Below are 15,190 nucleotides of genomic sequence, written 5' to 3'. Positions count from 1 at the left end.
GACAATTTAGAGTGTTCCATTAACCTGCCATGCATGTTTTTGGAATGTGGGAGGAAACCTGAGTACTCGGAGAAAACCTACGCAGGCCCGGGAAAAACATGCAAACTCCACACAGGGAGGCCAGAGCCGGGATCGAATCCCTGCACTGTGAGGTCGACATGCTAACCCAGGGGTGTCAAACTCATTTCACATGGTGGGCCACATACGGCCTCGGTAGATGTCAAGTGGGCCGGACCATTAAAATGATACCATACTTTGCTATAAATAACCAAAACAATATGTCTAACCTTTGTTTTGGTATAAAGAAGCACAAGCACATTAGGAACATGTTGAAATTTAATGAACATATCTTTTACAAAACATTTCATGAAGCACCTTACATTTCCTTCGACAATTTTCTTTTATCATTCACATATATGCATTGCAACTGATCCCACTGATTGTGCAAACTTTAACAATTAATTGGTTTTGAAAAATATAGTAATGCACGTTAAGATTAAATGAGATTTATAAAGAAAAGAAGTTTTAAACCATTTACACGTGCATATAAAATCTAAATGTAATCCCTGCCTACACCTTACAAACTAAGGAGAGTGCTATTAAATGTGTAAATGTGAGAGTGCTATTGATAGCGTCTGCTGTCATGGGTCTGTCTCAGTGACGGACTGAGGCTGCTGTTGTCTTCTTCTCTGATCAAAACAGTGTCCCCTAGCGGATACTCAATGAATTGCACCTTTTAAAAAATATTAATTCTGTGTCTTTTATGCATTTTTTTCCACTTTTAAATTATCCTGCGGGCCTGATTGAACCTCCTTGCGGGCCGGTTCCGGCCCGCGGGCCGTATGTTTGACAACACTGTGCTAACCACTCACCCACCGGGCGGTGTTTTTTTTTTTTTTTAAACCAGCTATAACCTTGTATGACCTTAAACAAGAACTTCTCAGTTGGAAACCCACCACTGGCAGGTTAACAAAAGCAGCTGAACAGTATTGCTTAGAAGAGACGCAACTATGACCGATCCTAAAGTCAGACTTGGCTGGATGAAAAAGGCTTAAGAGAGGCAAAGTAGAAGGGAGATGGGCCCGGCGCAATTCAGGTCAGAATGATCACTTCCTTTGAAAAGCCGGGTGGCTGCAGCAGATTTCCTTTCACAAATTTATTTACGGCGCAAACTGGACAACTCCAAAACATTCCGACAACTTGAGTTTGTTCAGGAGTAATCATCAGGAAACATCACACAGTTCCGGGAAGGAAGGAGGAGTCCATCCAACTTGCACATTCAAGTTTATCTTGCATCAGAGGTAAATTCCTAAGAAGAAACAAATCCAAAAACAAAACTCATTCAAACCACATCATTGTGACGCAAATTTAAATGGTCAATTATTTTGCTCAGCTAGCCTCAGTTGTAGATAGAAGATGTTCTTGTAGCAGTCCCATTTGTTTTTGCAATGTGAGCGACGACAAAAAAAATATCGGATTTATCCAAAAAAATCTGAAGTAGCCATAATCTGCCACTTGTATTCATTGCCCAAGTAGCACCATCGCACAAAAGCTTCAACCTCAAAAAAACAATACATAGCTTATGCTGCGTTCACTTCCTAACTACTGAACTTTTTCTGCAAAAAGATCATTTTTAAAAAAGCACAAAATGTATGAATGTAGGATGAAACACACCTCAAGAAGCACAGGCAGGGAGCTGACACAACGACGGACGGCGTGATGGACTGATGGAAAGATGGAGGAGCCGGGCAGGCTGTTGGGTATGCAGCCCTGATACCGCAGCTGGGCTAAAAGGCTTTCTATTGACACATACGGTAGTGCGGCTCAGGTTTTACTTGACATTTGCACTTGGATCACGCAATCAAAAATGTATCAATAAAGATGTTTGTGACACCACTCGCGCAGAGGGAAAAGAAACATGCACACACTTGCAGGTGTCTGCCACTGCCTCACATCCAAATTGGGTGTGTGCAAGCTCGAGCACGTGTCACAGTGAATTAAAAAAAAAAAGTAATAAAACTGACCCGGGCACGAGGCCAGAAAAACACGGAGGCTTTGGGCTTCCAAGTTCTCCACAAGCTGTTGGACACACACACACACACACACACACACACACACACACACACACACACACACACACACACACACACACACACACATCAGAAGACAAGCTTTGAGAGGATGCCGTCACTCGATTTTTCTTTCGAGCAAAATCTGTCACGAAGCTTGTCGGATTATTTGCGTCATTGTGATTTTGCTTATCAGTGAGGTCAAAGATATGATAAAGCCGGGAACATTAAGATTGGTTAGTCATTCATCAAAAGCTGTGAAACGCAAGACGATGTGCAATCAACAGGGTGTGTCGCAGATTTTCATGATCACATGACCGCTGAACAGTAGCCTCACTCACAAGGGATGAGCATTTGAAGGGATTTTCTGAAAGGGGAGAACAAAAAAAAACAAAAACAAGCCAATGAGGTGCTCCACTTTAATTGGCTCAATGAAATGAACAAACTCAAGTTGTTGCTTGCCAGTCGGTTTTGTGAATTTGACTTTGAAAAAGCGAAAAAGCTTTTTACAGTGAATACCAAGCGTGCCTTGCTTATCTCTGAATTCAAATATGAGGTGAGGATTATTTTGATACCGTGCAATTAACTGGCAACCTGCCCAGCATGTACCGCTATGTTGCCTCTCGCCCACTCTATTCACGCGTGACCCTGAATAGGATAAGCGGTAGGAAATAATTCATGATAAAAAAATATATATGTGAATTGCATCAACCACATGACAACGTAAGATACCCTGACAGTACTCATCATGGTGGATGGTGAAGTCGGTGGAGTTTGTTGCAAATGTATAATTTTATTTTTTTTTACATTTTTACTTATTTATTTGTGAACATTAACCTTCGGCCAACCAAAACTAATCAGCTGATTGAACGCTGATTTACAATTAAGCCCAATCAAAGTTGGGGAAATTCAATATTAATTGCGGGGGGGGGGGGGGAATGCTGCTTACTGTAGGCCAAGAATATTTTACGGTTTCCACTCGATTGGAATGTAATTGAAAGTCGCACAAAGAGCTGTCAAGTCAGCTCAAAAATTGCACTTTATCATTTGTACTAGTCTAATGGAAAAAAACATTTTATCAATGCATGCCTAAGTTGACTCCAATGTGAATTGAGAAACATGATCTATTGTCTCAATTACATGATTAAAGATAAGATAAGAAAACCTTTATTTGTCTCACAATGGAAAAACTCCCAATTTACGGCAGCAAAAATTATGAAAGGGAGAAGTAGAAGAACAAAAAGCATATAAGTGAATATAAATATGAATTAAAAACATATTTATATCATGTTATATTATGATTTATATAAATATGAATAAAATGATAAAATGCAACCAATTGCTTCTCATTGCCTCCAATTAAAATCCAGAAATGCTTTAATCATGCTCCACCACTCATAAATAAGTGTGAAGTCAAATAGCCGATGTATAAAGTATTTTTGTGACCAATGGTAAGAACACGGGTGTTGGTGCGTTGCGCCCCATCAGGCTGAAAAATCAGTCACGCCATCTCACATCTCGACGGTACTTTTACAAGATGAATATTGACAGAATTGATGAATCACCTTGCAAAGTGCCGTCATGGCGACGCTGTCCATGAAGCTGACTGAGCTGAGATCCAGAATCAAGGAGTGGCCGTGCGTTGGCAACTGGGCGGCGGTGTGGACCCCTGCTGGGTTCTCGTTCTGAGCACGACTCACAATCTGAACAGAGAATGGAAGACTTGGAGAGAATTCCAGAACAACTTGTTGCTATGTGTGTGTGTGTGCGTGTGTGTGTGTTTTCCACCTGTCTGATTTCAGTGAAGATCAGTTCAGAGTTAGCGAAATAAATTGGACTGGGACAAAGGATTATCGTAACTCCTGGAACCATCTTTGCCTGTGAAAGCCACACACATTCATCACTTAATCCTCTCAGGGACGGCGGTTACTACGGTGGACAGCTTATCATGTTATCAGGTTACAGGTTGCATGAAAGGGTGAAACTAAAAACAAAAGAACGCTTTCCTGCTCATGAAAGAGGGATGCTGGCTTGACCCAACATACAGAAATATCCCTTTACTCTATTTTATGTGCCCACATGTTGACCTAAATATTCTGCTAGCTTTCCATCCTGATTCAGAAGATTTTTAATCAATGGACTTTTTCTACCTTAGCTCAGATGGTGTCCAGTCAAGTGTAGAACAAAAGCGACACATTTTCATTTGTAGAACTGCTAGCAGATGAAACTAAAAGGTCATTTACAAAAAAAAAATTAAACAGGTATGAAAAAAACTGTGAAAACACCTCATTGTAGAGTTGCACATCTCTGTAACAATCTGTACCAGGAATTTGACCCAAGACCGCAGTGGAGGAGCTGGCAGATAAGGACAAATGCGAGAAATGGTCATGACTACGCGGCAGACGACTACACAGAGAGAGAAGCTAAAACGGCAGACCGAGAACGCTTCCATTAATCCTCTATTATGAGAGTAAAGTCGAAAAGATCTCTTGTTATTTAGCAAAATGCTAAATAACAACACTGGTATATTTTGTTGTGAGATACAAAAAAAAAAAAAAGGAAAAATAAACATTCAACATTTTTATGTCAATCTGCTCCACAAAATTAATTCGACTTTTCCATTTTGGAGTGTGCTATCTGTCAAACTGCAGCTTGTTTTGAAGTGGGTTGAGTTGAGTTGAGTTAACTGCCACCATCCAGCACTTGTATACAAATGTATCTACAAATTACAAATTTATGCATGCAAATCAAAGCAAAAAAAAAAAAAACGTCGATATCTCAAAATAAATAAAAATAAAAACAATTCTGAGTCAGGTCACGCTTATCACAAGGCACCATTGTATTCATTTTAGGCCCACATGCTTTATGGTGTTCAGTTCAATCAATTGAAAGCTTAAATGTCGGTCAGTCACACTTCCTGTAATATCACACAAAGACACAAAACCACTGACCGTTGTGTTCTGTAGATGAGCACAAGCAGAGAAAAGGCGATGGCCACTGCCAGACCCAGATCCAAATTTAGGACTAGAGTTGAAATCAGTGATGCCACCCACACGAGCTTGAGTAGTGAGAAACCAGAGCAGAGGTCAAAAGTTCACCGTCACAAAGGCAAGGGTTACGAGTGCAATGATAATCGAGTGCAGTGTGGACTTGTCACACGTGTGTGTGTGTGTGTGTGTGTGTACACTACCAGGTCAAATCGATCAGACTTCCACAACAAAACCACATCTTGAAACTGAGCCAGCAACCCCTGCAGGTTCACCACAATGATCACTGCTAAAATTGCCTGAAACAGACAGCAAGTTTTCTATCATTCATTCCTTGATACAAGGCCTCACACGCATTCGTGAGCCGTGACGTGACCGTTCCATCCATCAATTTAGCACTAAATAGATGGCTTTTTGTGGTCAAGGCTATAAGCGAGCAAATGCTCTCAGAATAGAAAATAGTTTGTTGAAGGAGTGTGGGATTTGAACACAGTTTTGAATCGTAATGTAAATTGGCCAAGGTCGGCATCCGAACAGAGCAGTGCCTTCCAGCATCTTACCTGCCTCGATATATTATTCTTTGCAAAGTATAGCAGTGGCCCTGTGACTTTTTGCACCGTTCCTCTGTTGTATGTTCTTGAACAGGGGTGTCAAACTCATTTTTGTCATGGGCCACATTTTAGTTACCGTTTCCCTTGGAGGGCCATTATGACTGAAACCATATAAAAAAGTCAATCATCACGGTTTATTCAACAATTGTCATACCTGTCAACTTTTCGGAGCGCCAACCTGTATAAACTACCAAAAAAATCCGTATAAAGAGCAAAAAATCCTTATAACATACCAAAGCTTTTTATGTCAAAATAACGGCACGGAAAAAAACCCACGAAATTTTCAATGATATTTATTGTAGATCTCCATAATACAATGTCTGGTTAATGTCTAATCATCATTCTACTTAGTGGCATTACTGTGTTCAGAGTTGTATTCCGGAAATGAAAGCATTCGAGTAGACAAGCACCGTTCTGGGCAAAAGCAAACGGAACTACCTGTCAGGGGGGGGGAACAAAAAACGGAAATTTTCAAAAATCCGTATGATTTGAGCGATACGGCCATATATGTAAGATTCACCACAAAATCCGTGTGAACTATGGCTAAACCGTATGAGTTGACAAGTATGAATTGTTGAAGTTGTAATGAGGGGGTTGGTTACAAGAAAATGCTTACAATATGTCTCTTATTTATTACATATGAGAATTTTAAATTTTGGTTGAGATTTTAGCAAGCATCATGGAAGTTGACATGTTTGATTTGTTTGTTTGTTTATTGAACGTATAAAATATACAATAATAAATTGACAAAAGTGAAGGTAAAACAGTCATCATCACAATTCTATGTTCAAAGGAGTAGGAAGAAGTAAAAAACTTATCGAGTCCTACCCCTTGTTATGTAGTAATATATGAATTGATCATTTTTCAATACAAAAAAAGGAAAACATCTATATATCAACAAATGCTTTTACCCTTATGTGTGCTGTACTTATCTATTTATACAACTTTCGGTTTGTATATAATGTACAGTACATACTCATTCTTGCACATTTACAGTATATGTCAATTTTTTCATATGTATAATGGATAGTGCATTTCATTAATACATTTAATAAGTTGATCAATGTAATTCTGATGTATTACTATATTTTATAAGTATATCAAATTTATCGGCTTAACTCTGATTTGTGTCGTTTTTTTGTACTCCTCTTTTGAATTTGTTTTTGAACTCAACAAGCAATTTACTCATTTTCATGTCTGTTTCAAAATTATTCCACAGATTGACATCTATTACTGATACACTCCTTTGCTTGATGTTTGTTCTTGTTTTGGATTTTTTGTATTGGTTAGTACCCCTTAAATTATAACAACTTTCTCGAATTTCAAAGAGCTTCTGGATGTTTTGGCAAAGGAGATTATTATGTGCTTTGTACATTGGGTGATTTTGAAGTCAACCAGGTCATAAAATTTCATTGTGTTTAATTTGATGAATAGTGAATTCGTGGGTTCTGTACATTTAGATCTATTGATTATTCTGAGTAGTAGTAGTATAATGTGTACAAAGATCTCTTATTCAGCACATCCTTAGTTTTGTGGAGGATCCCTATAGTTTTGGATATTTTTCTTTTAATGTTGTCTATGTGTGGCTTCCAGGATAGTTTAGTATCTATTACTACTCCAAGAAATTTATTTTCATAAACTCGTTCTATTTCAATTTCAGTTCAGTTTACCTTTATTTTAACTTGGTGTTTGATTGGTCTCGTGCCAAAAACAACTAAATTAGATTTTTTCAAATTTAGTAATCATTTATTCCTGTCGAACCAGTTTTTTAATTTGTTTAATTTATTTTCCACAGTTTTCAGGAGCTGTTTCATATTTTCTCCAGAGCAGTAGAAAGTTATATCATCAGCGAATAGGACACATTTGAATTGTTTTGAGACACTACAGATATCATTTATATATAAGATGAATAGTTGGTCCAAGCACAGACCCCTGAGGAACTCCATGAGTAATCTTCAGTTGATTGGATTTTTTATTGTTGAACTGCACATACTGATATCTGTTTTCTAAATAACTTTCAATCCATTTATATGCTATGCCTCTAATACCATATCTCTCTAATTTATTCAATAATATACGATGATCTATTGTATCAAAAGCTTTTTTTTAGATCTAGAAAAATCCCAACAGTAAATTCTTTGTTGTCTATATTAGTGGCAATTGCTTCCACAAACTCCATTACTGCCATTGGGGTGGTCCGTTTTTCTCTGAAGCCATATTGATTTTCACTTAATAGCACATGTTTATGTATGAAGTCGTCAAGTCTGCAAGAAAATAGTTTTTCTAATATTTTTTGCTTTTTTTGCTTTTGCGGGCCACATAAAATGATGTGGCGGGCCTTGAGTTTGACACCCGTGTTCTTGAATGTTATCTTGCTGAATGATCAAAATGTTCCCTTCCATGATGAAAAAAATGGCTATTTAGCTCTTGGATGATTGTCACAGTTTGTGTTTTTTTTTCTTAACATTGACCTGACATGTTGCGATTTGTACTGGTAGCGGGGAAGAAGCCAAAGTGAACACATGCATGTCGTTGTCAACCGAATATGGATGCGTGACTGCAGGAAACGCTTTTCCAGCAATAAAAATAGCTTGTAATGACATTCCAAGTAGATTTTTACCTTTGGCAGCTGCTCGAAGAGATGACCAATTTTCAGCAAAACAGTTAAAATCATCAGGGCTGATACCAGGCCTGACATCTTGAAAAGCAAAACGAAAGTGCAAATGAGCAATAGGAAGGACAAACGCGAGGATTTGCATTTGAAAAGCGTATTGGGCTAAAAATCGGCGAGGCGAGAATGTATCACGCTGCCCTTTCAACAGAAGAGTCTTTCAGGGGGTTAAAAAAAAAAAAACACCTGTGATTTGACACCGATGCTTTCTTGAACCATACTGCGTGAGAAGGAGCAACTGACTGCAAAACACTGGAACATGGCTCCGATAGAGTTACACAAACCCAGAGCCAGCAGATCCTGAGGAGGGAGGAACAAAGAGGGTTTGTATTCAAAAAACAAAAGAAAACAAAAAAAACATTATCATCAAGGTATTTTTTTCTAAACTATCTGCATAGGTTGGGAGAGGGTTTCAATTGATTTTAGGAAAACTGTTGGTTGTTTAGCTTCGGTCTCAACTCACCCCAGAAGTCTTCTATTTGAGTCAGTATGGTGTTAACAGAGGAGACCACTCTGCAATTTAACCCTTTCAGGGACAACGGTTACTCCAGTCAACTCAACTCAACTAGACTCAACTCAACTGTATTTCTAGAGCACTTTAAAACAACCACCGCTCTATACAAAGTGTTGTATATGGCGCACATATCAAATATAGAACAATAAACAATAAATTAATAATGAAGACAGTAGAAAGCACAAAAAAAGTAAATCCAAACTCAAGTCTGAGTCATGCTGAGTCAAAAGCCAAAGAATACGAATGAGTTTTGAGATGAGTTTTTAAGATGGGCAGCGAGGGGGCTTGCCGAATATTCACTGGGAGGTCATTTCAAAGAGAGGGACCAGCAACGGAAATGGCTCAGTCCTCTCTGAGCCTCCGCTTAGTTCTTGGTACTGCTAATAATGTCTGGTCCGCAGACCTGAGGGACCGGGCAGGTGTGATGGGGCGGAGGAGCTCAGAGAGTGAAGGTGGAGCGAGGCCATGAAAACAAATTATAGGATCTTCAAAAGAGCTCTAAAATGTATCGGGAGCCAGTGAAGGGATGCCAGAGCAGGAGTTATGTGTTCCCTCTTACGAGTACCAGTCAAGAGGCGAGCAGCAGTATTCTGGACCAACTGGAGACGCTTAATGGAGGATTGGCTGACTCCAAAGTAAAATTGCATTTCAGTCAGCCAGCCGGGATGTTTCAAAGCGCTCATGAGAAAGGAGAGATTTTACTTTAGCCAACTGCCTAAGATGAAAGAAGCTGGATTTAACAATGGCACAGTGGACAGCTTTTCATGTTACCAGGTTACGCGGTGCATGAATGGTTTAAATGACATTGGTGCCAGTTGGTTACCAAATGCCAAAAGGGCTTGACACAAAAATATTGAGAACAATGTAACATATCTCACGGGACAGTATCACGACATCTGCATCAAATGGGATGGTGCTGCTGTCCCTTGAAATGAATTCTCCCTAATGTGTTCAGACGTGTGCTGTGATGTACCTGGGGCGATTTCTATTACCAGGAAGCACCATGCTAACTAAAATAAAAATCAATAAATGCAGTTTTTGATGAACTGTATTCGAAGTACTGTACCTGACTGGAGTCAAAGTGGTAACCGTGTTTGTGGGCAAATACCGAGCCCAAGGCCGAGAGGAAGCTGAAGCCCACCAGAGCGATCGACAGAGCCGGAACGAACAGTTCCCTGGCCATGGAGAGAGAGGGAACGATGGGGGGTGACAGGCTGCAGAAGAGGAACGACAACAGAAAACAGCCACTCAATGACATTGCAATTCAATGCCAAACGTAAGTGAAACAATGCCATTTTACCGCTGACCTCAATGCTTTTACTCAAGTTCAAGATCGATGTTTTTGAGATTTAGCAGATTGATCACGAAACCCAATTCTACTAAATAACAATAGGACATTAAAATGAGGGACTTGGCAGTATGATGACAAGAAAGGCAATATAGGTCAGTCAACATATGGCCTCTATTCATTCTTTCTAATCTCGATTGTGTAATTCATGTCAATTCACAATAACAATAGCATTAACATCTAGCATTAGGAAAGATGGATGCTGAATTGAAAATTGAAGCAAAAAAAAAAAGGACAATAAGACGATACCACTGACCCAGAGGGAATATCTCCAACCACCTGGACTCTGTGCTGTCCAGCCAGATTCATCTGCACCGAAACCACAGTACCCAGGACAATCTGTATCCCCCACCCCAAAACAACAGATTGAACGCACACACATTTGTTGCACATACTATTCAAAGTAGTTCAAGGTCGTAGAATTAAACAGCTCATCACATGAATGAAACACATAAAAAGGTACATAAAGAGTTATTCATTAATTCGTATTGTAAGTACCGTATTTTCCGCACTATAAAATGCTTCGGAGTATAAGGCGCACCTTCAATGAATGGCCTATTTTAAAACCGTTTTCATATATAAGGCGCACTGCATTATAAGGCACATAGAATAGACGCTACGATGGTGGCTGCGGTAGTGTTATGCATCCACTAGATGGAGCTACGCTAAAGGGAATACAATACAATACAGCTTTATTGATATAGAGCTTTCATAACCACTGCGCCTTTAACAAAGTGCTTGACAGAACAAAATACTACGTCCAAGAAGTCTGACGATTGATCATATATAAGGCGCCTCGGATTATAAGGCGCACTGTAAGCTTTTGAGAAAATTGAATGCTGTTAGTGCTTTTATAGTGTAGAAAATACGGTGAGCAAGGGCAGCATGGTGGTCGACAGTTTGCATGTTCTCCCCCTGCCTGCGTGGGTTTTCTCCGGGTACTTCGGTTTCGTCCCACATTCTAAAAACATGCATGGCAGGTTAATGGAACACTCTAAATTGTCCCTAGGTGTGAGTGTGATTGCAGGTCGTGGAATATTTTTATACCAACTAAAATAGAAGGCATCGTGATATATTTATTTGAAATGTCTTTTTAAGAGTGAATCAGTGTTTCATCTTCTCTTTTACTCTACATGAATTTGATCTATGTTAACATGCACTGTAGTTGTATCATGAATTTAGTAGTTTGACATTAGGGCATTGGTTCACCTCAGTGTTTGCATGTGTTGCTCACCAGGATAACTTCCCAGGGTATGGCCACCGGCAGCTTGCTTTTAAAATGTTTATTCAGCATTTTGCCCCCAATGAGCATCACCATAGAAACCACAGTGACAGACAGAGTTCCTGGTACTACACTGGTCATTCCACACTGGACATCGTGTAAAGTCTGGGAGAAGAGGACACAAACAAAGATGCTTTAATGAGACTTTCCATATATATATAAATATATATATATGTGTGTATGTAGGTATGTGTGTGTGTGCGTGTGTGTGTGTGTGTGTGTGTGTGTGTGTGTCTTACGACTACCAACCCAAGCGGAGGCCATCAGTCCGGTGTGTCTCTGTGCAAATATTCCCGTCATGAGGGGCAGTTGCAGGGCAACCACATGCAGGGCGGCACCTGTCGTGTAGCCTCTGAAGAGAGGATCGGACAACCAGCGGCACGCGGCCCCGCAGCGCAGTAAATAAAGCAGGAGCTGGAGGAGTACACACACATACACAAATGCACATTAACACCACTTGTGGTTTTCAAACCTCCATGATATGAGCTATTGCGCTCTTCCAAAACAATATTACTTATTGAAGTATGTGAAGACTTTTGATGTGTGTCCCCGTATGTGCCATCAGACTTTTAAATGTGTGAAAAGCCATGACATAGTTGTGTCAGAAAATAGATGATAATGCATAATCCGTGCATGCATGCGTACCTGTATGAGACCGCAGAGCAAGGTAAGTTGGACGGCTATGTTTACTTTAGCTGCCACCATATCAGCACCATCGTTCGGCAACTCCACAATGGCAGGGACAGACCCAATCATGATGGCCAGGACAGCAAAAGTTCCTGAAACATAAACACGCCTTTTGCTAAGCTGAGTTTAAAAGTTAGCATCTTGATTTGGCATTGTGTGTGTGTGTGTGTGTTTTAGCTGTTTCCATTTGTCAAACGTTGCATACATTTTAGTCATGCTGATTTGAGAACATCACACATCCAGGCAAGATGCTGGTGAAATGGCCAATCACCATTTGCCATTCAAAATTGATATTTTTGAGCATTATCCATCCATCCATTATCTGAACCGCTTATCCTCACGAGGATCGCGTGGGCGTGCTGAAGCCTATCCCTACTGGTTTCGGGCAGTCGGCGGGATACACCTTGAACTGGTTACCACCCAATCACAGGGCATGCATAGACAAACAATAACCATTCACACTCACACTGAACTATGAGTCAGATGTGCTAACCAGTCGGTCATCGTGCTGCCCTCCATAAAATAATTTTCACACATTTCCAGAGCGTTATTCATAGGGAGTAGAGCATGTACATAATTCGTCGGGCATTTTTGTTTGAATGTGCCAGTCACCCAAGGAGAGATGTCTCGAAGTTCCAAATATGAAGTAGATGATCAGCGGGTAGAGAGACGTGTAGAGGCCAAAAACTGGGGGCACGCCAACCAACATGGCGTTGGCCATACCTGCGTAGGACAGTGACGGGGATGTGACTTCCGAGTAATGGAACATAGGTATAAACTGTTTCCACTCAGAGATTTCTTTGAGCGAGAGACCTTGCCCAATCAGACACAAGCAGACAGACAACCATTCCCAATCACATTCCCACACATGGAAAATTTATATGCTTGTTGAATTGAAAATGCGTATTTTTGGACTGTGGGGGGGGGGGGGGGGTTCTCTTCATACACATGTATGAAGAGAACATGCAAACTCCACGCAGGAACATTGGGGCTCAAATTAGAACCTGGACCCTTCAAACTGTGAGGCAGAAGTACCATCAGTGAGGCGTGGTGCCAGTTTTACATTTGTTTTACCAGGACAGCTTCTGCTGTGTTGAACATTACTCACCCTGTGGCAGATGCATGACGCCCACACTAAGCCCTGACACCAAGTCTCCCACTGCACTTCCTCTGATGGAGTAGTGAGGCAGCCATGACAGGATGGGAAACAAGCCCAGCAAAGTGCTCTTAAACCTGGAGATCGAACACCTGAATGCAATGCAAATGCACAAAAAAAAAGATTGAGATGTCAGCCCGAGTTGAGAGTATCCAGTGAACCTGTCCTCCTTTGACTCACCGGCATTGCACCTTGACACTCTCCAAGAAGGACACGGACGTGTCGACTCGCTGCCCAATGACCTCCAGCTGGGCCTCATCCAGGGCCACAGCAAGATGAGGCATGTTGTCGGGATGGTCATTTTGCTCAGTGTCATCCATCTCAAAACAAGTGTAGGGATTAATGGGAGAAAAAAAAAAGGAAGACTTTCAACTTTTTATCCTGAGTGTGCCTTCACTGTGTCCTATGCACTTTCCCCCCTGCGAAAGAACACATAAGTGAGTTGGAAGGCTTTGCAGCTCAAGCGAATAAGAGTTCACACGCCACAGTGAGAGCGGGGAGCAAAGCACACAAAAGCACACGTGAGTCCAGGAGGGTGGGGAACAGCAGTGAACTCCGGACACTGCACAGCGTATACAACCCCCTTCTGTGCTGCCCCACCACCTCCGTTCTCTTGGTCTGAATGCCTCTATTATGGTTTCTGTGGAAATGAATGAAAAGTTGCACTTTAGTTACGTAACTAAAGAATGCAATTGCAATGACTGGGAGTGGTTCCAAGCGCACCTTTCTTTCGTGATGTCAGGTGGCGTCCCCCCTGGAATCACAGAGCAGCTTTAAAATATAGTGAACTAAATACTGTAACAATCTTCAAACATAAATGAATAAAAAGCACATCGGGGAAAACAGGAAGCAACTACATGTTCAAAATCCCCTTGCGCATGGATAATGTATACCGTGACACAACGGAAGAAATTACCGTCAATACAAATTAAATCGAAAGTATGCGTGATGTTTCGTTCCCCCTCTTCGGATAATCGAACCAACGTTCAGGAAACAACTTTCAGGATGATGGCGTGGCACGGGGGCGAGACTTCTTGCCACAAAAAGTAAAAAGCAAAACATATCTAGGAGTAATAGTCATACAAATTGTATTCGTACAGTGTCTGTGACCAAGACTATTAAAAAAAATAACGAACTGCCACTTTTTCCTTGTCCGTTTGAGAGAGCCGTGGCACGCTAGGGAAAAGGTCCTTTACCATGATTATTTTCTAACATTTAAAAGGTTTGGAGGTGGACTGAGCAGTCAAAATATAGCAGGTACTACATTTCCCAGAATGCACTGCAGCAGCTGGCGTACCTCCTCCAACCGTCCGGTTCGCATTAGCCGGGGTAAATATGCGAGAACTCAGTGTTTGCCGTGAACCTTTAATTAATGAACCATTTACGTTCAAAAAAAATCTCACGGCATACCCCAAAATATTACAAACAGTATAAACACTAAAATAATGATGAGCTCGTCTCAATTGATGTACGTTTAACTGGATAGACTGCAGACAATGGATGGATATTATCATGATTATTCCTCAAAAATTAAAAAAAAAATCTGCGACTGTTGAATTAAACGCACAACTAATATAATTGCGGGAAGCAATTTGTGTACCTTCTGCCATCGAATGGTAAAGCATTTCAATGTTCTGTTTCACTGTACGTTGATGGCAAAAATAAATGAACAAAGTTGGATTTCTAATACATAAATAATAACTTATAAACAAATAATAACAGATAAACAAAGTCTAATTGTAAAAGTTCCCAGGGCACCCCGGACGGTCTTCCACCGAACACTATTATGGAATGCGAGAGGGAAAAAAACCTGCACAAGCCTGAGGAGAACATGAAGACTGCACATACTAAGCAGGTTGAAGATT

At 40.6% G+C, this 15,190-nt stretch overlaps 1 protein-coding gene across 1 annotated transcript; it reads right to left on the bottom strand.

Annotated features, from left to right (window-relative positions):
* Window positions 1-1,675: 1,675 nt before the first annotated feature.
* On the bottom strand, window positions 1,676-14,517 carry slc26a6.1 (solute carrier family 26 member 6, tandem duplicate 1). Its single transcript, XM_086108354.1, is given in 19 exon segments — window positions 1,676-1,693; window positions 1,696-1,799; window positions 2,025-2,079; window positions 3,635-3,772; window positions 3,858-3,947; window positions 4,355-4,424; window positions 5,021-5,127; window positions 5,260-5,355; window positions 8,288-8,365; window positions 8,525-8,638; window positions 9,919-10,066; window positions 10,457-10,539; window positions 11,435-11,587; window positions 11,732-11,896; window positions 12,128-12,261; window positions 12,782-12,892; window positions 13,278-13,417; window positions 13,506-13,965; window positions 14,049-14,517. Coding segments are annotated over 18 exon segments (1,944 nt in total). The 5' UTR covers window positions 13,646-13,965; window positions 14,049-14,517.
* Between the last annotated feature and the right edge of the window lie 673 nt (window positions 14,518-15,190).

Source organism: Hippocampus guttulatus, chromosome 1 (genome assembly GCF_054856545.1).
Source record: "Hippocampus guttulatus isolate MCC_2025c chromosome 1, RoL_Hgut_1.0, whole genome shotgun sequence".
Lineage (NCBI taxonomy): Eukaryota > Metazoa > Chordata > Actinopteri > Syngnathiformes > Syngnathidae > Hippocampus > Hippocampus guttulatus.
Note: the sequence above shows the minus strand (reverse complement) of the source record. Positions and strands in the feature narration are given on the sequence as shown.